The sequence below is a fragment of the Nansenia antarctica genome (genome assembly GCF_963989245.1).
Source record: "Nansenia antarctica genome assembly, chromosome: 3".
In the NCBI taxonomy this organism is placed as follows: Eukaryota; Metazoa; Chordata; class Actinopteri; order Argentiniformes; family Microstomatidae; genus Nansenia; species Nansenia antarctica.
The window spans coordinates 85367633-85394849 of NC_137688.1; the positions used below are offsets into that span (position 1 = coordinate 85367633).

Sequence of the window (27217 nt, forward strand, 5' to 3'; positions counted from 1 at the left end):
AATCCTGTCGAAAAAGTCAGCTCTGGTATTCCACTAATGAAAGGAGGCTTTAGACGAGGCCTCCTCGGATCTAATTGAGTCCTTGTGACTTTTGAAAGACGACGAAAAGTGTTGTGCGCCGTTGTGTATTGTGTGCACTAACTGCATTGTGTTTTCCTCAGTATGTATGTGCTGTCCAAACGCTTCATAAATCAGCCCCGTGAAAAAAATCTGACTTTATGTCATGTGAGATGATGAAGAAAGTATCATATTGTCAACCAATATCATTATTCAATGTATCCTTAGCTTGGCTAAACTCGTTGTGGTGTTTCTTTACCAAAGTTCACAAAATTCAAAAAATCCTGCATGTAAAATCAAAATGGTGGCTAGCAGCAGGATATGTGACCTTTCTGCTCAATCATCCTTATAGTGATGTACACGTAGAGGCTGGCAGTCACTCACCCTCCCATGCATTCATCCATTCCATTGGTATGATGTATTTGATGATAGCTGTGGTGTAATTGTAATTCAAGAGGAGGGATGGGCAGAGATGGGAGGAATATGAGCGTTAGATCACTGTCTTGTTGACAATATCATTGAATATCGTTCAAGGACTACTATCTATCTCCAATCTGACTGCTAGCTCTCTACAGAGAGACAGCCAATCTGACCACTAGCTCTCTACAGAGAGACAGCCAATCTGACTGCTAGCTCTCTACAGAGAGACAGCCAATCTGACCACTAGCTCTCTACAGAGAGACAGCCAATCTGACTGCTAGCTCTCTACAGAGAGACAGACAATCTGACTGCTAGCTCTCTACAGAGAGACAGCCAATCTGACCACTAGCTCTTTACAGAGAGACAGCCAATCTGACTGCTAGCTCTCTACAGAGAGACAGCCAATCTGACCACTAGCTCTCTACAGAGAGACAGCCAATCTGACCGCTAGCTCTCTACAGAGAGACAGCCAATCTGACATAAAGCCACTTGTGACGTGGGACATCCATAACCACAGTGGCTCATCCTACACAGAAACAGCTGGCCTGAGAAGGGCTTAGAATATCCTCATGACAATATGCACCTCAATCCTCTATCCCATCCTGCTGAAACCCCCTGCTCCCTAATTAAAACACATCCACCCCTAATTAAAAACTAATTGAAAGAATGATACCAATTAAAATGTAATATATCTTACCATGTACTACAGGATTATGGATTTTGGAAACAATGTATAAGTACCTAGTACCTAATAATAATAATAATAATAATAAAGTAAGTAAGTAAAGTTTATTTATATAGCACCTATCACAGATCAGCGGTCACAAAGTGCTTTACATAGGCTATAAAAACATAATTAAAGAGCAAAAGTAATAGCAGGTTAAAAGAAATAGGTAAACAAGTGAAGATAAAAACAAGAAACAAATAACAAGTGTACAACAAATAATAACAAGACACAAAAAGACAGGCTTTTGGGGTTAGCCAAAAGCCTGTCTGTACAGGACAGTCTTGAGCTGTTTTTTAAATGCTCCGACCGAGAACCGCTGATCTAAGATCCAAGGGAAGAGCATTCCAAAGTTTGGGAGCCACGGTTTGGAATGCTCGATCACCTTTGGTTTTTAATCTGGCACGGGGGACAACCAACACACCCTGGTCAGAGGACCTGAGAGACCTACTGGTCTATTATTACTATTATTATTATTATCATTATTGTTATTATTATTATTATCATTATTATTATTATTATTATTATTGTTATATTATATTATATTATTATATTATACTTTTAATAACTGTCCAAATGAATAAAATAAACAAAGTACTTTTTTTAGGTCTTCTGATGGGGGAGGGGGGTATGGTGGCTGGGCAAAAAAATAAAAAATAAAATAATAATAATAACATATAATTACAATGTTCTTTTTAGGGGAGGGTTGGGGCAGGGGAAACAAAACCCCCAAAATAAACTAAACTTTTGTCATCTGATATGATATCCAAAAAAACAAAAAACAAAAAAAACACATCCACCCCCATGTTGCTTGTGTCTGACCCCCTCCCGGGGAGATACATACAGTCTTCTGCAATGGGCAAATCACAGCAGCACGTCTGTCTCCATGGTCACCGATCATGTTCTGACCATCTCAGTGACCTGCTGTGCTACGCTGCACTGATCTAAGCCTGGTGTGACCACTGTCCGTGGTGCCGACACAGAGCTGCCTAATGAAACCTCTTCCAGGGGGATAGGGAGGCTGCTGCCCTTTCAGTAACACTCATCTGCCCCCCCCCCCCCCCCTTGTGCAACGAACGAACACCATTATGGCTCTGACACATGTGGAGCCGGAGCGGGCGGGAGCGGCGCCGCCTCCAGCTCAGTGTCAGAGAGAAGAGGAACGGACCCTGCTGGAGGTGGAGGACCGGCAGGAGCGGCGCTGCCTCCAGCTCAGTGTCAGAGAGAAGAGGAACGGACCCTGCTGGAGGTGGAGGACCGGTCCGACTGTGGTCCGAAGGCTGCCGTTAGACTCAGTACTCAAGTTGTAAAAGAAAATCAGGGGGGGATGGTGGATTTTATCATATGGGGACAATTTTAGCATCCCCACAGCGTCAGTGACTTCAGTGTCAGTGACTTGGTAAAAATGTCATTGCATGTGTGCGTGCCCCCTCGCCCACAGTATGTGACTCAATATGCACAAACCTAAATGTTGAAATAGCAGTAATACCACGTTCATTGATAGAATGAATGAATGAATGAATGAATGAATGAATGAATGAATGGTCTTTATTGTCATTGCTACAGTACAGGTACCAAACAACGAAATTTAGGAGGGGTGGCTCCCCTGGTGTTAGGAAAGAAAAAAAAACACTTTTAAAAAACACAAGAAGGGAAGGAGCTGGTTTACATAAATAAAGGCTATGTACACTATCCGCTATACTATACTGTACAGATAGACGACTAGGGTTGTCATATTGTACATAGTGTTATTGCACATTTATTTAAAGTGTCGCAGTTTGCAGGCTTGAAATGTACATATTTGTGTCTCAGCACTACACCTGATTTTTTTCAGTCCAGCAGCTGCCATCAATCCGTCCAGACTGTCCAGGGCCCAGAACCTAGGTCTTTGCTGTGTTCAGGGCCTGGACGGCCCTGTGGTAGAAGCTGTTCTTCAGTCTGTTTGTCCTTGCGGCCAAGGTCCTGAACCGCCTTTTCGAGGGCAGCCGGGTAAAGTGTTCGTACCCAGGGTGGGTTGGGTCCCTGGAGATCTTGGAGGCCTTCCTGAGACAGCGTGTGTTGTACAGCTCTTCCAGAGAGGAGAGGGGGGCGCCGGTGATCTTCTGGGCTGTTCATAAGGGATGGAAAGGGGGGATGGCAGTTTTCGAAGGGGGATGATTTTGACCGTTTTTATTTGTGTGGGGTTGCATCCCCCCTCAACTTGAGTGCTGGGTATACCCAGATATCATATCGCAACAGGTGCTCCTTATGTCAGGGAGAGACCACATTCAGGCGCTGACAGACACACTCTTTATTGTGAACAGCCAAGCTGGAGGGCCAAGGCAATACTGAGGCTTTCAGGCCAGGTGTGTCTGGGGCGGCTGTGGCGCAGGAGGTAGAGCCGCCGTCTCATGATCGCAAGGATGGCAGATCGGTGGTTCGAGCCCCGGCTGGCCACATGTCGAAGTGTCCTTGGGCTAGACACTGAACCCCAAATTGCTCCCAGTGAGCGGGCCGGCCGGCGCCTTGCATGGCAGCTTGTGTCGCCATTGGTGTGTGAATGTGTGTGTGAATGGGTGAATGAGAGGCCGTTGTAAAGCGCTTTGGATAAAGGCGCTATATAAGTGCAGTCCATTTACCACTATTTTTATTTTTTTATTGACGTGAAAGGGAGAGTTAATAAAGATGAAGACATTTTAGAGACAAGGTTATGAGGAGAACTGACGGCGTCGTAGGTTGCGTCTGTCCACAAATCCTCTGTACTGTAGATGCAAATGTGAAGCTTACTGTCACCGCGTCTGACAGGACACATCCCAGATAAAAGGACAAGGCCGGGCTGGGGAAGTGCCCCTACACAAGGAGATCCCCGTGCTAAGAGCGTCACAGAGGCAAACCCTCTCTGTCAGCTAAAGATAGCAACGATAATGATCCGGTAATTTCTCGTGGGGGCATGTGTTTATTTATGTCCGTGGATGACATGTAGAGTGGCAGTTTCTTGATTAACCGAGAACGTGGAATAACAGCGGCGCCACTGTCCCTTATCAATAGTAATGGCAGAGCGCTTTGCCTGGCGGTGAGAGGGGTGGCTTAAAGGGGGCAGCCTGGTGGAGGGGGAGACGGTGATGACTTTGTGACAGGCGGGGGTGGGGGGTGGAGGGGTGGGGGGTGGAGGGGTGGGGGTGGGGGGTGGAGGGGTGGGGGTGGGTTGAGAGGAAATGTTTGAGTGCTGCATTTTATTCACTAAGGTGCACTGACTAAATCCCCTCTATTATAAATGTCTTCTTTCATGTTGATGATCACAATACGACTATCTGTTATTATGTGTAGAGAAATCAACTTTAAAGCTGCTTAAAGTCGGAATTGGCTGGCCCATCACTTTGTTTTAAAGGTGAAAAGTGTGGGGTTGCAGTTTGTTAAGACAAGAATGTGTTCAGAGGTAAAACATCGTAAGGTTTGAGGTTACAGCAGCACCTGGTCAATTTTCATCTTTCTGTATTGCATTATCATATTTATGATTGAGTATGCATAATGCCTGCCAAATTGAAAAAGTGAAAGCAAAATCTATTCTCCGGTACACTACTACCACATTGAAAAATGTAATGCAAATGCTTAAATGACAGATCAATTCTTATGTTTGTCATTTCATTTCCTTGATTTTATTGCATGATCTGCAACAAAAAGAAAATTAATACTCAATATACAATTGACAATACTTTTCCATACTCTGATGTATGACACTGTCAAAATTCTAAATTCGTAATTCTCAATCACATCGGATAAACCAATCGCAATACCTTATTCTATATCTAATGTCCTTATTGCCATGCGCTCTCTCTCTTCCACTGTGTAAATTGCACACATTGTAAGACAAAGTAAATTCCATGGGCACTTTTATTTCAATTCTAAAATGTAGTACTTATATCCTCTCTTTTCATTCCAGAGGCAGATTGCTCTCAAACATAATTGATTATGAATGAGAAAGGCCAAACTTTTCAGTTTGACATCCTTCTCCGTCTGTATGTTGTTGTATTGTATATCTAGGTCGCTCTCTCTTAAAAGAGTTCTATTGAAGTGATATGGTTAATGTATTCCCTTAACACGTTGTGTCTGTAAAGGCTACCCTGAATTTGTTAGCTTGAGCCGGCTGTTTTTCTGTTGGTTTTGCTTATCAAATGCATCCACTTCAAAGCTTTGTCACTAATGAAACGTCCCTGCCACACATCAGCTTCGTCTTATCTCACCTAGAGGACGACTTGCAGGCTGGTTGCTTTTACTATTCCCTTTGCTGGAATGCTACGTATATAACGATGAATTGAGAATCAAGGACCCCAATTGAAATAAGCCAGTGGCTTTCTTGGGTTTTTATCCTGTTAGTTGACCTTGTATGTAATATGTACTTTCATGTACCTACTTCTGCAAATCTTCTAATAAAGTTTTCAATCAATCAATCAAACGTTATCGCTACGTTATCGCTCAGGTTTCCTCAGCCTGAGGCTCTGAGTTGAACACAGGTTGTTTTTCCTCCAGCATTTTGAGTTGAATGTACTCTACTGAGGTCCAAAATGGAACACTTGTTGTCAGAGCATATCACATTGAGTGTCAAATGAAAGCTGAGAGTATATCTTTTCGGGAAACAAGCAACTAAAATCTTCCATCATAAGAATAGGAATATGCAAAGGCTTCGAGCCATGAGAAGTATTTAAAGGTGTCAAACCTCATTCAGTGATCAAGCATAGAACCCGGTCAACAAATATCAACACTTATTTTTTGCTTTTAGAAAATGATCTGGCTTCTTTAAGTTCAAGAATCATTGCCCAGTCTCAGGGTAATTTTGTTACCAAAAACCCACAATTGCGAGATATTTTCAAGTTGCTCTGCCTCATAAGGAGGACGAAGATAATGGAAGAAAACAAAAGAATTCCAAATCAAATCTGCAACTGAATTACTGAAATTGAATTGGCTACATAAGTGATTGTACAGGTTGAACAGGGCCTAAAAGGGTTCTTCGACTCTCCCTGTGGGTTGACCCTTTAAGCAAGGGTTAACCCTTTTGGGCTCCATGTAGAAGAGGTTTTGTTTGGCAAACGTTTGAAAGTGAAAGAAACGACTCCATCGTTCTATTACCGTGGAATTGTCCCAGTAACAAAACCAGTCTTGTACAGTATGGGCCGGTTTTACAGACAACGCTTTTTTTTCCACTATATTTTTATTATCATTTTTATATACTAAGCCTAAACACTTAAGCCTAAACTTAGAGTAAAAAGCATCTCCAGTGGAGATTTTACATTGAAAGTGTGATTTATCCCAAGACTAGTCCTTAAGCCTTGTCTGTGAAACTGGCCCTATTTGTCTGTGGGATTGATAATGGCTGTAGCATTGTTTCTGTCACCCACCATTAGGCTAGATTAATTTGGCTATTTAGTGCTCTGTCGTGTGCTTATGGGTAGAATATGTGTATCCCTCTCCAGGCTTTGATCTTTTTACAATAGACAATGTATCATTTCAATATGGAGGGTGTGCTGCATTGCCCCTCTTGATGCTCCAACCTTATTCTGTGCCTTGCTTGCTTTTGGACGGTTGAAGGTATTGTTTATGTATTGTATATGTCTATAAATCATTTATGAATTAAAAAAACAGAATTTAACACTCTCTGCACATCAGTTCAACAGAGCAATGTGTAGTCTGGCATTTATGAACTTGAATGCAGCTTTTTGTTGCTGCATACTTTTACCATCATGAGCATTCCATTGCATTTAAATGGTCACCATGAGTTTCATTTTATTAATTTTTTTACTTAGATATCTCAAAGGTTTCTCACTAAGGTAGTGTCTGCAAAAGCAACAGTGTCCTCATTTCACCTAGTGGCCAGAGGTGCTATTTCTCCATCTCTTACTTTCTCTTTCTCTTTCTTCTGCAACTTAAGTATAGGAATGATATTTACTGTTGGGTTAGTTAGGTCTAACATAAGGTGACTTAGTATCTTCCAAACGGAGCGAACTCTTAAGTTCTCATGGATGCAATTGTTCACATAAAGACGCCAGCACACGAATCAATGCGCACAAACATTTGTTTAACGAAGCATGAATATAAAACAAGAATAACGTCATGAGGGAGGCAATGTGGCCTGTGGTTTTCCAGGCGCTGGTTAATGACGTTCTCCGGGACTTTTTTGACCACTGTGTGTTTGTTTATTTACAAGACATCCTCATCTTTTCAAGAAATATCACCCAATATGATAACAGAAACAGCAATATGATAACAGAAACAATATGATAACAGAAACAATATGATAACAGAAACAGCGTGTCCATCTGGTTCTCCAGCTCCCCCTGGAACACCGCCTCTTCGTCAAGGGAGAGAAAGGCGTATTCCATGTCGACACGGTCGCCTTCTTTGGGGTTCATCGTGACCAAGGGACCATCTCCAGATGGACTCCGCCGAGGTGCTCGAGGTGCTGGACTGACTCCAACCGTCCTCGATGGAGCAGATGGAACCCTTCCTGTGGGGTTTGCAAACTTTTACAGGCGTTTCATCAGAAACTTTTGTGCTCTGGCCGCTCCCAGCTCTCATCCGGAAGCGCCTTTGCTCCCGGAGGCGGTTGAACGTGTGTTTCCGAGCTTAAGCATTTTTTACATTTACATTTTTGGCATTCCAAAGCGACTTACAATCAATACATTAGACTAAGGAAGTGAATCGTCAACTCACCAGTTCGAGCAGGAGGCGTAATCTAGCTCAGGCCAGGGGCCACTGGCAGCCGTTGTGTTTTCTTTTTATATTTTTTAAATTGTTATATAGAGACACTGAAGAGACAAGGGGGGCAGTAGAGTCTTAGGAGGCATAGTATAGGGGGAAAAGCAGGTGTCTCAGGAGACGTAGTGCTGGGGGGTGGTAATAGTCTCAGGAGGAGCAGCTAAGGTGCGTCACCTCTGCACCCATCCTAATACAACCTGACCCCTCTCTGACTCTGCGTCGGTGGAGCGGAATTATGATGTGGGAAATCGTGAGCTGCTGGCGGAAAATCTTGGAGTGGAGGCGTTGGCTAGAGGCCGCCGCGCACCCGTTGGTGGTGTGGACGGATCATTAGAACGTCGCCTACGTTCAGGCGGCTAAACGCCTCAACTCACGTCAGGACAGGTGGGCGCTTTTTTCACCTGGTTCAATTTTTGTTATCTCCTTTCCGTCCGGGGTTGAGAAATACCAAGCCCTATCGATGCCCTATCCCGGCAGTTCGTTCGACTCCGTCGAAGTGGAGAAACGGTCCGGCCTGGCCCCATCCTTCCTAACCGCTCTCATTGCAGCCCCCGGTCTCTTGGAGATATTGAGTCGGTGGTGAGAGCGTCACTGCGTCTCGAGCCCGACTCCGGAAGGAAAGTTTGCAGGACAGGCAATCTGTCCAGGGTTCCCACGGGTCCTTGAGATCCTTGAAAGTTTGTGAATTTGAGACAAAAAAATCAAGGCCTTAAAGGTTTTTGAAAATCCACATGGGTCATTGAAAATGCTTGAATTCCCCTCTCTCTCTCTCTCTCTCTCTCTCTCTCTCTCTCTCTCTCTCTCTCTCTCTCTCTCTCTCTCTCTCTCTCTCTCTCTCTCTAAAAACAAAAATACATATATTCAAAAATGTTTTACTAAGCTCGTCAACTAGTAAATAAGTCTCTGTATTGCTTAACTTTACACATATTTCACAATATATTGTTTTGCTGTGCTGTGGTAGGGAAGGCAAGAGACCATCTAGTGTTCAAGCCTCTACATTCAAAAGCCTCTCTTTTTAATTGTTGTCTGTGAGCGGATAGTTCCTATTATATAAATTCTCATCTAGGTCTGTCTCAAACTATGCCGTGTTGGGTCCCTGAATTTGAGGGAATTGAGTCTCGAAAGTCCTTGAAAGGTGCTTGAATTGGATGTTTCAGAAGGTGTGGGAACCCTGCCTGTCCCCACAGCTGCACGGCCACATTTCCCAAGGTCCTCCCGAGGTGTCCCTCTCCTCCCGAGGTGTCCCTCTCCTCCCGAGGTGTCCCTCTCCTCCCGAGGTGTCCCTCTCCCTCTCCTCCCGAGGTGTCCCTCTCCCTCTCCTCCCGAGGTGTCCCTCTCCTCCAGAGGTGTCCCTCTCCCTCTCCTCCTGAGGTGTCCCTCTCCCTCTCCTCCCGAGGTGTCCCTCTCCTCCCTCTCCCTCTCCTCCCGAGGTGTCCCTCTCCTCCCGAGGTGTCCCTCTCCCTCTCCTCCCGAGGTGTCCCTCTCCTCCCGTGGTGTCCCTCTCCTCCCGAGGTGTCCCTCTCCTCCCGAGGTGTCCCTCTCCCTCTCCTCCCGAGGTGTCCCTCTCCTCCCGAGGTGTCCCTCTCCCTCTCCTCCCGAGGTGTCCCTCTCCTCCCGAGGTGTCCCTCTCCTCCCGAGGTGTCCCTCTCCGGCCGTTCTCTGTGGCGCCTCACTCGCTCATGCTGCTCATGTTCAATGGGCCTCGTTTGTCAACATGTTCCTAAATCATTCATAAGCCCTATCGGATGATTAAAAAAACGGATACCACACATCCGAAACCATCAATTTCAAGCTCAATGACATGAATTAATCTCTGGTTGTTTGTTACAAAGCCAATGACACTTGTGCCATTATTCAAATGTCTTATGCTACGTGTTATTGTGTGATTTACAAAAATGAACATTGAACGATTGCTCTCAAATCATTTTCGTCCTTGGGCTGCTGACAAATGGGCCAAGAGGCAGCAACCCTTGTGCGTACAACTGACATCATTTCTGGATGCTTTGCAACAATTTATTCTGCGCTATAGTAGGCCAGTATTAGACTTCCTGTCAATGTTATTTAATCTGATTCGTTAAATGAACCGTTCATCACTGTTTAGCATGTGTGTGTGTGTGTGTGTGTGTGTGTGTGTGTGTGTGTGTATCACTGTTTAGCATGTGTGTGAAATGTTTAAACTGAATCTCTCTTGTCATATTCTCTTCTCAATATTTCAGAGTGGATCATTAGTATCTTATTGATGATAAAGTCATTCAGAAACACGATCCAAATTGATCCGGCTTTACATTGCTCGTAGAAATTGGGCCTATTAGAAACGCATTTCATGCAATAGGCTAGGGTTGTGTTATTTTGAGAGCTTTGATTCAGCTCGAATCCGACGAGACTCCAGGGATTGACTCTAGGGCTTGACTCCAAGGATTGGGTCTCGCTCCATTTTCGGAGAATTAACTGAAACAATGGTGCAGGCTGCAGCTGGCTGGCTGGGACGGGCAGGTGTGTGGCAGGGTACCCTTTCTCAATAGAACCCCCGAAAACAGCAATGCTCCATTCCCCAAAACCAACAGTGATAGCTCCCCTCTGTAATCAATACCTGTAATCTTAATTTAGAAGTTAGTTTACCATCGGTTCTGTTGCACATTACGTTGGTAAAGGAGACGAATGCAATACGATTTCTGCGATGATAAACGGCTCTGTTTACTGCAAGAATAAATTATAATAAATGATAATAGATTATAATCACAGGAGTAGACTATATACATTTGTTGTACATTTGTTGTACAACTGGTAATATATAACACTGCATTTTCTTTCTATCACGATTTGATTTAAATTTAATTCAATTTACATTTAATTGTATTTATTTTTTGTAATCAGCCCATGTCAGATAACGGTCGATATTCTCCCACAGCTTGCCTAATGTTTTATAACTCACTGTTATTATTATCATTATTTATTCTATGTCCTGGGTGAAATTGAAGTGTTGCTGGCCTCAGGCTGTTTCTGTTTTTACAATCATCGTGTTTATTCACTCCTCTCCTCTTCTCCTTCCACTCCCTGCCTTTCTCTCTCTGTCTGCATGTGTGTTGATATAGTAGCTGAGGTTATCACCATGAACGTTCGTTTCCCCCGGTGGCAAGGGTACATGACTCGGTCCGATGCTCGCCAGAATCGCTATCACTCCCGTGCACATTTGTCCTGGCTACACTTAACTTAACGCCTGGTATTTTAAGACACCTGATACTGTAGGTGACTTATCCATTCAACGATTCGGTCTTAGGTGATGTTGAGACGACCCCTTTATCACCAGCTAGGCCTATACACTGGTGGTGTGTTGCCTGTGTTCTTATAATGCTTTAATAATAATAATAATAATAATAATACATTAGACTTATATAGCTTATATAGCACTTTTCTAGACACTCAAAGACGCTTTACAAACTGAAAATATCAAGTAGTAACAGAAAAAGAAACAGAAAAATAAATAAAAGAAAGTATAGGGGTCTATTTAATTTTTAGATTACTAAATCTAAATCTAAAGTGTCTTTGTAGGACAATCTACTCTGTATACTGCAAGTATATTGTGAGGGTGAATTAAGGATATTGTGAGGGTGAATTAAGATGTATTCATATTTTGTTTAAGTTCCATCCTCTGGGATTCTGGCCCGGCGGGCTATGATGTGATGCATGATGAGTCGTAGCTTTGTGGAATGTACTGTACATGCCCAATACACACACACAGCCCTATTCACATTACGCCAATGCACTGTTTTATTGGCGTGATATGAATAGGGCTATGTGGGGAATAGTGGAGGAGTGGATTTCAGGAGACGTCTTCTGTATTCTGAAATGATCCTAAGTGTGTGAACTGTAGCGTTTTTCCAGATGAGCTGTTGAAAATGAAGGGTAATGGAATGGATATTAAAGTCACAAAAGACTGCCCAAGGCTATTATGGCCTGTCAGCATGGACAAGATTAGTCCCACTGCTGAATATTTAGATATGAATGAGCATATAACCATGCAGTAGGAGCTGTTCCATCTCTTCCCAGCCTCTGTCTAAGGTGTTTGCAGGGTTCCCGCGCTGGTCTTAAAAAGCCTTAAAGCCTAAAATCCAGCAATCCAATGCATATGGCCCAAAAAGGTCTTAAATGTCAGTTATTCAGTCTAAAAATGAGGTGCTAGGTCTTAAAAATGTGATCCTGCAAGAAAATCAGTACGACCACATCCATTTACTCAGAAATGAATCAAGCAGGAACCAAAAAAATGCCAATTCGCTTCCTTTTTTGTCTGTATGGCAGTGAAATCCCTAATTTCATCACCTCGAGGATGACAAAAAGCTATCATATGGTGTCGCGAATAGGTCTAAAATTATATTCAAATAGGTCTTAAAAAGGTCTTAAATGTGACTTGTTGAAACTTGTAGGAACCCTGTGTTTGGTTCTAGCCATGTGAAATGATTCATTGCCCCAGAAGTATAGGTAAGGTTTAGTGTATCTCAGGTAGTTGTATTTACTGGCGAATGACATCCTGCGAACCTTTGTCGCTACAATGACTAAAGAGTAATGTATTTCTTTGTTTTGGAAATACAAATCAGTTTCAATTGACCTTCTGTGTCCTACAAAGAATCTGTGTGTGTGTGTGTGTGTGTGTGTGTGTGTGTGTGTGTGTGTGTGTGTCCTATAGGTCGAGCTGGGGTGCGGCAGCTGCGTGGCCAGCCGAGGTTCTTCACCAGGGAGGGGGATGAAGAGGAGAGCATGAGTGAGTCCCTCCTCTCTCTACTCCTCATCCACATCTCATCCTTGCTCTCAACTATTTGTACAATTCAGACATGGGCTCATTTTTCTTGCAAAGTGCAACGAAGAGCACACAATTCACAGTTATCACAAGCCATTCTTTTTATGATGCCAAAAATATGTCAGTTATGATGTGTTTGGAATAGATATCATGAGGGGGAATACAATGTGTTAAATCTGCTATCCCAGATGTATTAGTCGAGGATTGTCCTTGAGAACATGTCGTTCAGCTGTAGTTCCCTGTTCAGGAGGTAGGATCAGAGTTTAATCCCTTATAACCGTTATATTTTAGGCCGTTTTTAAAGACGGATTCTGAGCTTGACCCCCCTGCTCTTAACAAAAAGCCTCCGCCGCCTCAGGATTTAGAGAGGCACTTCCATTTCAGCCCTAAACTACTTACTGTAGAGAAGCCTTTATTGAAAGGATGAATGTACTCTTTATAAAGTTAACAGACAGGGCTCAAGTCAGCATAACAAGGGAATCGCTTCTCTTGCACCTCGTGGCATTCATATTGGAGTCATCAGTTCCGGAGTGTGAGCTTCTCAGCATGCTGTTATACAAATACGCAAACTGGGTTTAACAAGACATGCTATGTAGTTTTGTAATTTGATTGGGATGAAACACCATCTAAAAAGGCTGAAAAGGAAAACTGTGATGAACAGAGTAAGGGTGCTCAGATGCTGAGCAGATGGCAAATTCAGCGCTCTGTTTTGACTGCCACTGTTCTGCCCGAGGACTGTTAAATGGATCCCATTACACACTTTACACTGTATAATGTGTGTAAGGACACCACTAATCCTCCGTGGGTCCCTGTAAGCCAGCCCAAATGGGAGAGAGTTTGGATTACATCCTCGTTGCACAGGGAGGGATGGCGGCAGTTGCCGACGGATGGGTGGAAGTCGACAAGGTTGTTGAAGGGCTTCCTAGTGCTGGTGGATGGGTATCTGGCCCAGTGCTTTTCCGGTTGCCGTGCCAGTTGCCGTGCCGTCCCAATGCACTGTTAAATCGTGTCTCTCTCTCTCTCTCTCCGTTCAGAGCTGTAATCACTCCACTCTCCTGTCGCTCTGGGGCATTTGGGGCATCATGTTTTTCAGTGTTTGTATTTCCTCTTGCATGCTTGTTATTTATTGTACACGACTGTGAGCACAGTCGATTCTCTCTCTGCTCTCTGCACTTAGTTTCAGAGCATGATCATATTGTACATCTTGGTCCAGAGAGAAGTGATTGAAAAATATGTTATTGGATGTGTTTTTCTCTTAGTGTGCGTTGGCGCATTTAAAGTCGGGCTGACGGTTTTTTCTGAGATTTGTTATGTCAAAGTAACAACAATGTAGCACAAACTCATCAAAGTTCACATTAAAATGAAAGTTTATTAAACCAACTTTAATTCGTTTATAGATTTAGCTCTGCTCAGACTGCTTCAGGACTGACTAGTGCATGTCTCTGTGGTGATTGGCTGACAGCCCATCTAGCCAATCAGAGTTATAGCTGGTTGCTAGCTAGGACTAGCTACCCGTTCAACAATATCCCTTTTCACAGATAATTTACTCTACTCACCAAAAAAGTATTCATATTCAGATTAAGATTTGATTCAAATCTGTTGACATCTACCAGTAGGAATAGGAAGTTTATGCTAGCTTTCGCTAGCTATTATTTTAGATAGCTGTTAACTTAGCTCGCTTTTGAACTCTACTTTGTTTTGCGGGCACACTTCCCCAGTGCCTTACCATGATTGGAGAATGTGCAACTGTTGTTCAGGATGTCAGAAGTCACAGCTATTTACAATACTACAACATATAAAAGGAAGTGGTGCACATTAACATCTTTGATCAGTATTTCAGAGACAACTTCGATATGAATTGTAGGCCTACTCTTTGAAAGTCATAAATTACAATGAGGCCATTACTATGAGCATAATTAATGATTTCCATTTCAGATTTTAAAGCCAGAATCCCAGTTTAGCTTTATGTATTGATCCAGCAAATTCCTTCTCATTCATGCGCTCTTAGCAACCTAAAGTGCCACTTGCGATGCATACTATCTACAAAGGAATTGTGAACATCTCTGATGTTCTTTGGAGTAGCAATCACTATTTCATCTAATCAATTGTGACAACATGGAAAATATTAAGATCACTGAGATGAGATTATGAGATTGGTCATACGGTATAATGGAGTGTCACAGACAGATTTATTTCATTGTTTGTGATTCATTTCTCTTGCACCTCCATTTTGAGAGGTGATGATGTCTCTCCAGTGTGTGGCCCTCTTCTCTCCGAGCCTGCCACCTCCTCCTCCTGCTGACGGTTGATCATGTGACAGTTGATCATGTGACAGTTGGTCATGTGACGGTTGATCATGTGACAGTTGATCATGTGACAGTTGGTCATGTGACAGTTGGTCATGTGACAGTTGGTCATGTGACAGTTGCCTTTCCTCCCTGAGCACCGAAAGGAGTAACCTATCGAGCTTTTGCTGGAGGATGTTATAAATGAAAATTTACACAAAGTTCCATCGACTTTGTCAACAGGACCTGGTGGTGTGTGTTCCTTTAGCCACCTCCCCCAGACAGACTCGTTCAATCAAACATTCTCTTAGAATGAATTAGAGAAACCCTATTATTATAAAAACGTGTTATGGTGTTAAAGCTAAATTGGTCATGCAGTTTATTACAATAGTTATTCTGAGACTTCTTTTCCTCACTAGATTAATAGATACTGTATACATTGGAACTAGATGACCAATTGAATTGTTCAATGGTTAATTTACTTGATATCATCTAGCCTTTCTATATCTACCTACCTTTGTTTGTGTCGTTTTGATAGAGAGTTTTCAGGTCGCTGTTTGTAATACCCCTATTACTATGTTCCATGTTGAATACTATACAGTAATTAACATAGATGCTTAGTTCCTATATGCATACTGAATGTACTTACTGCATGTAACTTAACAGTAGCCACCAAAATGTACTATACAAAGGAACACACATCACTTGTTCAGTTACAAATAGACATAACGGAATCTCTAAATTTTGCATTTACAAGATCCTGCAACGAAGGCGTTGTAAGTTACTCTTTCTGGGCACCGCAGGTTCGAGCAGCACCGACGTTAAGGAAAACCGCAACCTGGACAACGTCTCCTCCAAAGAGGGCACAGGTGAGGCAGCACAGCTCTCCAATGGGTGTGCTGCTGGGGGCAGCAGGAAGCGCCCCCTAGAGGAGGGCAATAATGGCCACGCGCACCCCAAGTACAGGCCTAAGAAACGAAAGAAAACCCCTGGGCCGATTCTGCCCAAGAACGCTCTTATGCAGCTGAACGAGATCAAGCCAGGGCTGGCCTACAAGCTGCTGTCTCAGACCGGCCCGGTCCACGCCCCCGTGTTCGTCATGACCGTGGAGGTCAACAGCCAGCTGTTCGAGGGCTCAGGCCCCACGAAAAAGAAGGCCAAGCTGAATGCGGCCGAGAAGGCGCTGCGTTCCTTCGTGCAGTTCCCCAACGCCTCCGAGGCGCACCTGGCCATGGGCCGGACGCTGACGGTCAACACGGACTTCACGTCCGACCAGGCCGACTTCCCAGACATGCTGTTTAACGGCTTTGAGACGCCGGCCCAACCGGAGGACTCTGTTTACCCGGGCTCCAACGGCAACGGCTCTTTGGGAGAGTACCCCCTGCTCACCGGCGCAGGCGCTAACCGCCTGGCCCAGTCCCCGTTACCCGCCCCCTCCTCCGCCTTCGTCTCGCCCTCTAGCGGCAAGAACCCGGTCATGATCCTCAACGAGCTGCGACCGGGCCTCAAGTACGACTTTGTGTCGGAGAGCGGAGAGAGTCACGCCAAGAACTTTGTCATGTCGGTGACCGTAGACGTGCAGAACTTCCAGGGTTCTGGACGCAACAAGAAGCTGGCTAAGGCCCGCGCCGCGCAGGCCGCTCTCTCTGCGCTCTTTAACATGCAGCTGGACCAGACGCCGTCTCACCAGCCCATACCCAGCGAAGGCCTGCAGCTGCACCTGCCACAGGTAAGTTAGTCAATGACAGGAGATGTTTCATTCTTAGCAGCATATAACACAAGACCCACCTCTGAAATCGTTTTTCTTTGTTGATTGTTTTGATAGTATGGTTAACTGTCTCTGAGGGTTTGAGCCCATAAAAAGGGGAGCAGTGTTTCAGATATATCAGTTAAAAGATTCAGTTTGGCAGTTTAAAGTGTAAGAGAGTACAATTCTTAGGCTTCGGTTCCTGACATTGCAGCACAAGACAATAAGGCAACTAGGAAAGATAAGTCAAGATAGAAAAGTGACAATAGTACAAGACATAAGGGAGAAATAATACAGGATACTAGCAGTACAAGTAGTAAAACTTGGCACTCGGTGGCAGTGGGTGTGAGAGGTAGTAGTCAGTGCACTCCCTATTAGATCTTCTGTTAAACCGACAGGTGGTCTCCCGACTGTCACCCTCATTATAAGCCTCTGACAGGGTTTAATTGAAAACCCGACGAAGCTTTGAAAGACAGGGCGCGTTAAAACCTGGAAGTTTATCCTTTGTGTACAGAAATCTATTTCCACATCTCTTAATCCCTGCTTGTAATCCCTGTTCTCAGATAACAATGTGTAAAAATACACTTTAATCTTAATTAGCATCATCTCCTGAAAGCTATTCAAACACAGCTATTGACTATACACGCTTCCCCCTGTTCAACCGTTTTAGAACAGGTCATTCAATGAAGCAGCTGTTTGTGCTGTAAGCATCTAGATATCTGTCACTCAAACTCAGTCAAGACCATAAAGGTAGTAGCTCCTGTAATCTGTTACACTTCACTTAAAAGTGATGTCTTCAGTTCCTTGCCCTTATACTGTAGTATCATTTGTGACGGCAGCTGCTGAAAGGGGGAACAAGTCGGCAACCGACCCAATGACTTTTATTCTGAAAAATGTAACTCACCAAATCCGTTGCATTGCAATATTTTGGCTTGACTAGCGAGTGTGTCATTGATTTTCAACAACGTTTCAGTCTAGCAATGTGTTTTTAATGTGTTTTTAATCCATGCCTAATCAAATGCTTTAAAGGTGATTTTAAATCAATTAAGTCACCACCCACAAATGAGATTACATTTTTCAGTCCAATTTATTTACACTTTTCAAGAATAAAAGTCTGAACATTTGGTCGGTTGCCGACTCGCGCCGACTCGCTCCCCTGCCGTCACATTTGTTCCCCATGACCTTTGACCCTCACTGAGAGAAAGCAGTGTCTGAAAGAGATACCCTGGATTGGAGCCTCTGTCATTTAGTACCTATATTATTAGGTATACATATGTGACATTATTTTATCTTTTTTATTTTTATTATTTAGGTTTTCAGTTCGTCATAGATTTCTGAAAGGCATAGTTTTAACTACTTATGATTGACCAGAATTCATGCATTTAACATAGAAAACATTTCCACTTCCAGGAATGTGTCTCCCATTCTCCCTTCCTCTGTGTCCTGCCTTCTCTCCTCATCTTCAAAGCATGCTCAATACTGATATGGCAGATGACATCAATCTAATTTAACATTTTGTTCCTTTTTGTCAAATGTTAAATGCAAATTCATTAAATTTGCATTCACCTTTTCAGAATGATGCCCTCTGTCTAACTAGCCATAATGGATTGAAGTTAAAAGGGTTGACGTTTATTCAATGTACAAATAATAGCTGCTATTTCCACTTGGATTGCTAATGAAGCTCTAGTCTAGAGACACAAACTAGATGATAACAAAGACTTTGTTCTCTCGCATTATATCGTTGATCATTGATATACATTTGCATACAGTATAGCCTATAGTTGACTCTGAAACAGCCTATTGTATGATAGATATTCTAAAAACGACTGTCTTTGAAAAGGTATGCACATTTATTTTTGACTTGGTGATTATCTCAGGTTCTAGCAGATGCTGTCTCCCGTCTGGTGGTTGAGAAATTCAGTGAGCTGACGGATAACTTTACATCTCCTCACGCACGACGGAAAGTCCTAGCAGGCGTTGTTATGACAACAGGTACTGACTTTGGTTAAAACCAAGAGAGCCTGCTCTCTCTCTGAGCTCTTTCCTTTGAGCTCGGCTGGGAGCTCCATTGACTCTAATCATGAATTATGCCAAGAAAAAGTGTGTGAACTCCTACATAGTTTTCTCATTTTGTTACGTTGGAGCCTGACATTTATTTAGAAAATCTAACTGAAAAGAAAAAAGACATGTAGGAGTGACTGGGATGTGGTTGATGTTGTGGATAGTTTCCCCCCCATCTAAATATGAGGTCTGTGACTCTTTCAAAGTCAAAATTGGCTTCACGGTGGCACACCTACACTACAATGTTTCGTTATTCTCTGACTGCTCACTGGAAGAATGGCCTGATTTAGTAAGCACTATCCACTTTTGCCAAGGGTTCACATACTTATTAAAATAGGACATGTTGGTTATTCATCATTGTATTATCTTTTATTAAAAATCATTTTTGTTTCACTTTAAAGGTCCAGTATGTAGATTGTAGCCTTAAAATAGTGCTACATGGTCATGATCAACCAGTAGAGATCAAGGAATGAGATGAACGATGAAATGAACGTTCATTGAAGAGTGCTGAATTGGTCCAAACTGTGGTGGTCTAAGATGGTGGTGTCGGGTAGGACACTGGCCTTTACGCCCCTATTTCACGTTTTGTTTGTTTACAAGGATATGCACATGTTTGGCGTATTAGAAAACGTAGCATGTGCATGTTTTCAAATGTTCATTGTGGCCAGCGGGGGCAGCAACACACAAAAGTACATGCTTTACCTTTAAGTGTGTGGAATAGATTGTGTTTAAAATATATATGTATATAATAATAATAAATTCAGGCTCCAATGTAAAAAGAAAAATGCAAAAAAATATGATTTTTTCCATGGGTTTGACCTCGCTTTTGTTGTTGATCTTATCCACACTTCATCATTGTATGAACCATTATATATGTGACAGCAGCAGGTGAAGTTATTTGTAATTAATGTCAACATAGTTGTAAATCAATGACACACTCGTTAGTCAAGCCAAAATATTGCAATGCAATGGATTCTGTGAGTAATCCGCACTACTTTACACTAACTAGGTAGTAGTGGGGATTTCTCACCGAATCCATTGCATTGCAATATTTTGGCTTGACTCTCGCTAGAGTGTGTCATTGATTTTCAACAACGTTGACATTTATATTTAAAAAAATCGGAATAAAAGTCAGAACGGCCCGTTGGTTCCCGGCTTCACCAGCTGCTGTCACATATTCATGACCTTTGCCCCTTTTTAAGATGTTTCCCTGCCCAATCTGTGCCTCTAGGCGTTGATGTCAAGGAGGCTCAGGTGATCTGTGTGTCCACTGGGACCAAGTGTATAAATGGCGAGTACATGAGTGACCGCGGCCTGGCTCTGAATGACTGTCACGCTGAGATCATCGCCCGCAGATCCCTCCTCAGATACCTGTACACACAACTGGAACACTTCCTCAGGTCAGACTCACAGCAGAGAGCAGGGAACGGCCAACCAACACTGTATTTCATGGTACAGGAAATGATAAATGCCAGTATTATTAAAGACAGAGATACAGGTTGCCCAGTTAACAAAGAGTCCAAAAGATGTCCTCAGGGAAGCCAGAATGTGGATTCAGATGACGTCTTCTTTAGGACGTCTTATGGACTACAGAATCGTCTTCTGTAGTCCATAAGATGTCCTAAATACGTCATCTGGACGTCCTAGAAAGACGTCATCTGAACCCACATTCTGGCTTCCCTTTTGGACTCTTTGTTTACTGGGTGTTGAGTACGGAATAAATCATTACAAACATTTGTGACAGCAGCTGGTGAAACCGGGGCCGAGTTGGCAACCAACCAATTTTATTCAGAAAAATCGAAATAAATGTCAACGCTGTTGAAAAATTGTATTGTGAATATATTTTTCTGAATAAAAATCGGAACATTTGTTCCCGGGTTTCACCAGCTGCTGTCACATTTTGACCATTCTGAACATAAACATTCTCATCTGTGCATTTTTCAGACTATAATAGGGTGTAACTTATTAAGAGGGGTTCATTTCTGAATGACAGTAAGATTGATCGATTTATATACTGCGTGACAGGCAAGAGGCACTGTGGAGTTGTACTCATTGGTTTGATTCCACGGCTGTGGTGCCGTAGGTTTCCCCCATTTCAATTACAGAGCTTATTTTTAGAAAGAAACCAAATTGAATCACATTTCAATCACAGTTCACACACAAGCAGGGACAACATACTGTCGAGCTCAGTCATTGAACCGGTGGCATCTTTTGCTGTGCACCCAACTCACCAAGCCTTCCTCTTTACCTGTCCATAGTACGAACAGAGACGATTATCAGAGATCCATCTTTATAAGGTGTGACAAACTAGGCTTCCGGCTGAAGGAGAACGTCCAGTTTCACCTCTACATCAGCACTTCGCCCTGTGGAGACGCCCGTATCTTCTCACCCCACGAGGCGGCAATGGAGGGTGAGGATGGTCTGCCGTGCCGAATTTATTCACCAAAGACGTCCTAAAGACGTCATCTGAACCCACATTTCAGGCTTCCCTGAGGACGTCTTTTGAACTCTTTGTTTACTGGGGTGACAGTGTCCTTCTCTCCTCCTCTCCCCCAGACCAGGGAGACAGACACCCCAACAGGAAGGCCCGTGGACAGCTGCGGACCAAGATTGAGTCTGGCGAGGGGACCATCCCTGTCAGGTCCAGTAACACCATCCAGACCTGGGACGGGGTTCTGCAGGGGGAGAGGCTCCTCACCATGTCCTGCAGTGACAAGATCGCCAGGTCTGTACCTCCTCCATTTACATTTACATCGTTGGCATTTGGCAGACGCCTTATTCCAAAGCGACTTAGAATTAATACATTTGACTAAGCAAGTGAATCATCAATCCACCAGTCGTAGCAGGAAGAGTAATCTAGCTCAGGCCCGGGGCCATTGGCAGTCTCAGTGATAAAAAAACAAAAAACTCATTTTTTTCCCCCTTCTAATATAGACACTGGAGAACAGTACAAGGGGGGCAGTAGAAGTCATAGGGGACACAGTAAAGGGGAAAAGCGGGTGTCTCAGGAGACGCAGTGCTGGGGGGTAGTAGATGTCTCAGGAGGAGCAGTTAAGGTGTAACCTGAAGAGATGGAGGTCTTCAGTCTCCGACGGAAGATGGGTAGTGACTCTGCAGTTTTGACAGCCGTGGGAAGCTCATTCCACCAGCGGGGAGCCAGTGTAGAAGTGAAGAGACTGTATCTCTAGGTCTGTATCTCCTCCGCCACCACTTACTACTATCTTTACTTTTCCAACCCGTAATCGGTGGTGGTGGTGGTGTGATTTGTTCTTTTTAAGATATTTTAAATCTCATTTGTTAGTATCATGAGTATCTTGAGTATTCACTAGCAGTTTAACAAAGCATGAACAGAATAACATATAACGTACAGACAGCCAGATGACTTATGTACAGTAAATCAGCGTGCAGAGCTTGTACACTCCTCTGTTTCCCCGTTTCCTCCCTCCACCTCACAGGCATCCTGCTTTCTTTTGTTCAACATTAAGGTGCTGTTTTTTTTTTTAATAGCCATATGTTTCTCAAATGATTGCGATTGTGTGAATTCCTGAGGCTACCCTAGTCGCTCTCAAGTCCCAATCACTTGTACGTCTCTCTGTGATCGGTCCTTGAGGTGTGATTAGGCCGTGCGCCTTGATTGGCCCTTTGATTCATCGCCATAGAAACCGTACTCCTGCTGGGACTACCTAGGACCCGAAACCGCTCTGCATTAGCAGGAGAGTGTAATCATGAACAATATTGTTGATTTCAGATTCCAGCAGTTCTGTCAGATTGTTTGTTCAAGATCTGTTCCAGGCTTTCCCCTGGTGTGATTAGCTCCAACAACGGCCTTTGTAGCTGCCTACTAGAAAATGCGTTTATTGAGCCGCCAGTGTGCAATTAGATTGAGTTGCAATGCAATGTTGTTCTTAACTCACTAACTGCTAAAGAATTCCGGAATGCTCACCATCTAGAGTGCTAAGTGTTTTATGTGGTGTTTACCTAGCGAAAAAATACGTTGATTGGCTACAAAATTAAGCATCATCATTTATGCTTTTGTTTGTGAATAAAGTCACTCTTGACACTCTAAAATGGTGACGTTTTGGATGACTTTATTCACACAAAAAAAAGCATAAATGATGTTGCTGAGAACCCCAACCCTAAATGAGTTAACATTGAGCGGCAAATGGAACATATTATTCTCATGTGAAGATCTTTAGTCGGGCTATGGCTTTTGTGCTGGAGATCTGAAATCGATCATCTTCCTTTCAGAATGTGGGAGTTTAGTGGACGTGAGGTCCATTGCGGCGTCTCATGTGTGAACTCCTCCTCTCCTCCTCTCCCAGGTGGAACGTGGTGGGGATCCAGGGGTCTCTAATGAGCTACTTCACAGAGCCCATCTACTTCTCCAGTATCATCCTGGGTAGTCTCTACCACGGAGACCACCTGTCCCGGGCCATGTACCAGAGGATCGCTGACATCCAGGACCTGCCGCAACAGTTCAACCTCAATCGGCCACTCCTTAGCGGTGAGAGGCCTTCATTTAACTTCAATGAGTCTATAATAATAATAATAACTTTTATTTCTATAGCACTTTTCCTGCAAACGTTGCAGCTCAAAGTGCTCCAATCATTATATAATCATAATTTAATTATTTAGTCATTTTAAAGGCAATATTAAAAAGATGGGTTTTTAGTCTTGACTTGAACATATTTGCTGAGGTTGCATCCCTAATGTAAACTGGCAGTGCATTCCACAATTTGGGTGCATAAAATGAGAATGCAGCCTCACCAAATCTCTTCTTTTGCACATGTGGTACACAGAGAAAACCAACGTCAGAGGACCTGAGAGCTCTATTGGGCTGATATGCTAGCAAAAGGTCTTTCAGATATTCTGGTGCTGTGCCAGTGAGAGCTTTATAAACAAGCAGAAGGATGTCCAAACTGTCCCTGGATTGTCTTCCAAACATACTGTATCAGACTGTTATCCCAAAGAGAGAATATCTAAGTAACTTTAGTACTTTTTCGAAGTTCTACTCCGGGACAATGTGAGATGTTCTTTTTTGTTCTTTTTTCTTTAACCATTATTTAACCAGGAAAAGATAAAAAATCTATTTTACAAGAGCGTCCCGGCCAAGACAGGCAGCAGCACAACTAACAGGTTTGCAGACATAAAAACACATATCAATTTACAATGAAAATTAAGAATAAATTCAGAATAATTACAGAATCATAAAATATCCAAAATCAATCAATATTCAAGTCATCAACATCAGGGATCAAACTGGCGCAATATGAATCAGTCAAAACATCTACAGCCAGATATGCCTGCCTTCAAGTTATAAAATTAGAATTATTTTAAATGCAAGCAGTGCGAACAGCTCCCGAAGATTCAGGTAATTTTGCAACTGATTCCAAGCAGAGGGAGCAGCATACTTAAACACCCTTTTTCCCAATTCAGTATGGACTTCAGGGACAGATAGTAGTAATAAGTCCTGGGAGCGAAGACGATATCTTCCCACACTTTTCTGAAGGATATAGATTTGTCGGTAAGACGGAAGCAGACCATGAATAGCCTTATCAGTCTTTTTCTTCTTCTTTTTAAGCATCTAAATAAAAATATATTAGTGGTTAAGTCTACGGGTGGACAAGGCAGACCGTTCTAAGTATTGAGATGATGTAGAGCTGTTCTCACCTGCGCTGGTGTTTTGTTCAGATAATTTGCTATGATAGTTTTAGCATATTAGTCTAATAGTGTGTGTACACAGATGAGCTCTCAGCTCTTAGTGAGTTCTTGGCCTTCGGTCATCTCACAGCCAGTCTCTCCCACCAGCTCATTAACCACAGCTGGTCCAGGCCCAACAGAAGGTAATTGGGCCTGTTGAGAACAAAGTGCTCTAATGTATCTCTACGCTTCGCCTAATACATCACCATTAACCCTGTGTTGACTGTGTAGACCCCTGGCTGTCACTACCTGGTGGGCTTTTTTATTTTTTTTACATTAACATTGGGGTTTTTGGGGTTGTGTCATAAATCCAACATTATGGAAAATAGTATGGTGCATAAATGTAAAACTCCAAACATTGTATATAAATGTATGTAAAAGGTGTTGATTCATTTTATTATGCTAACCATAAAGAGGTATACACATTCGCTAGTCAAGCCAAAGATATTGCAATGCAATGGATTCGGTGAGTAATCCCCACTACTACCTAGTTAAGGTAAGTCAGGTCTTGTGGATAGATAAGAGTAATATTATCATGTACCAAAGTGATTGCAAGTAAAACATTTGGAGAAAAAAGGATCTGTCTAAGATTTACAACAACAACAACCATGAAATAACAATTTCAATCTAACATTGGCTACAGGTACCAAGATCCAGCGTTTGCATTTCGACTTTTAAAAACCCCCATTAAAAACAACCATTGTACAACGTCAGTTTAGTGATCAACCCCATCTCTCCTCGTTCTACACATCCAGTCCAGGGGCCTCATTTATAGAAAGTACTTTGGATCAAATTTGATCTTACCCGTGGCGTACGTAGAAAACCACGTCAAAGTAGTGATTTATAAAATGTCAACGTGAGTCAATTTGAGCGTGGAAACGATCGTAGCTCGCGAGACGTCAGGTCTTGACTTGACGTACGCACATTACCTACTGGTTATGCAGAGTTATTACATTTTTATAAATGAGGCCCCAGAGCTAAAAGTGATCGTTCCCTGGTCTCCCTCTGTTCTGTAGGCATAAGCAACGCTGAAGCCCGGCAGCCTGGCAAAGCTCCCAACTTTAGTGTGAACTGGGCGGTGGGAGACCCGGCTCTGGAGATCATCAACGCCACCACAGGGAAGGACGATCTGGGACGGCCCTCCAGACTCTGCAAACACTCCCTCTACAGCCGCTGGGTCCGCCTGCACTGCAAGGTACCAGACTACATCCCAAAAAACAAAGAGTCCAAAAGACGTCCTCAGGGAAGCCGGAATGTGGGTTCAGATGACGTCTTTCTAGGACGTCCAGATGACGTCATTCTAGGATGTCCAGATGATGTCTTTCTAGGACGTCCAGGTGACGTCTTTAGGACGTCTTATGGACTACAGAATCGTACATAAGACAATTCTGTAGTCCATAAGACATCCTAAAGACGTCATCTGTCCTAGAGAAAGACGTCATCTGAACCCACATTCCGGCTTCCCTGAGGACGTCTTTTGGACTCTTTGTGTACTGGGCTACATGTATGCAATCGTCTCATAGTCTACTACAGTAACCTGTGGTTGTGATGAAAGCTTTCTTTGTCAAACGAGTTAAAGTTGCCGACATAAAACCCATCACATCGACACGTCTTTTGCATTTTGTTCAGTTGATGTTGTTTTGCTTATTGCTTATATTTCATTGATGTCCGATTGAAACCTGTCCTCTATACCCTTCAGCTTTCATCAACTCTGAGAATCAAAGTGGCCAAACCCAGCTTGTACCACGACGCCAAGCAGGGGGCTCTGGAGTACCATGCTGCCAAGCAGACTCTCACCAAGGCCTTCCAGGCAGCGGGGCTGGGCGCCTGGGTCAAGAAGCCCAGTGAACAGGACCAGTTCGCCCTTAACTCCTGAGCAGGCTGTGCTATGACGGGGGAAGAGGCGCCAAGACTACCAGCGATTCACACTTCATGTGCTCTATGTAGTATTTGCACCCTGTCCTTCTTCTCTCTCCTTTACACCACTGTCGACCCCATTTTTATATTTTGACTATGTGTGACTTATTGGTGTTTCAATGATTCACTGTTTACATTGTCGTCGATTTTCTATTATTGTTTGTAAAGGCCAATGCACACAGCGTGCGATTTCTGTTGCGCGTCAACATTCCATTTTGAAGTTTGAATGGAAGTCTATGAGAACATCGCATCTCAACACACACGGCCCCGATTTTAATCGCACGGCGAAAATTCGATTCCATTCATTTTGAATGGGACAAAGCACACGGCGTGCGAGTTTTGTCACACTGTCAAATTTTGCAAATGTTAGCTTCAAAATGAATGGAATCGAATTTTCGCCGTGCGATTAAAATCGGGGCCGTGTGTGTTGAGATGCGATGTTCTCATAGACTTCCATTCAAACTTCAAAATGGAATGTTGACGCGCAACAGAAATCGCACGCTGTGTGCATTGGCCTTTACAATTGATTTATTGACCTTTTATTAATTTGTGTTATGTTCATTCCACTCCACGTATGTTATGCTAACACGTGAAATATGACAGTTGTAAACTGGGAACCTGGGATCATTTTGTATGGACTTTTATGGAGTGCTGAAACACCTTTTTTATTACCGGTTGATGAAAACAAGCGTTGTGATTGGCCGAGGTTCGAGCCGTGATTTCATAACGATAACGTCACAGTTAAATCACCTATTATGATATTCCTACACTGCAGTAGATATGTG

General features: G+C 43.2%; 1 protein-coding gene across 2 annotated transcripts in view; it reads left to right on the forward strand.

Annotated features, from left to right (window-relative positions):
• Positions 1–26391, forward strand: part of adarb1a (adenosine deaminase RNA specific B1a) — a gene marked incomplete at both ends in the record, with an annotated part of 38949 nt that extends 12558 nt beyond the window's left edge. For both annotated transcript variants that reach the window (XM_080525033.1, XM_080525034.1), the window contains 9 exons: positions 12612–12686; positions 15811–16736; positions 18632–18746; positions 20047–20215; positions 21074–21225; positions 21372–21540; positions 23138–23319; positions 25532–25710; positions 26215–26391. In XM_080525033.1, coding sequence (XP_080381159.1) covers positions 12612–12686; positions 15811–16736; positions 18632–18746; positions 20047–20215; positions 21074–21225; positions 21372–21540; positions 23138–23319; positions 25532–25710; positions 26215–26391 — 2144 coding nt within the window. The remainder of the gene's footprint in view (positions 1–12611; positions 12687–15810; positions 16737–18631; positions 18747–20046; positions 20216–21073; positions 21226–21371; positions 21541–23137; positions 23320–25531; positions 25711–26214) is intronic.
• Positions 26392–27217: the final 826 nt, after the last annotated feature.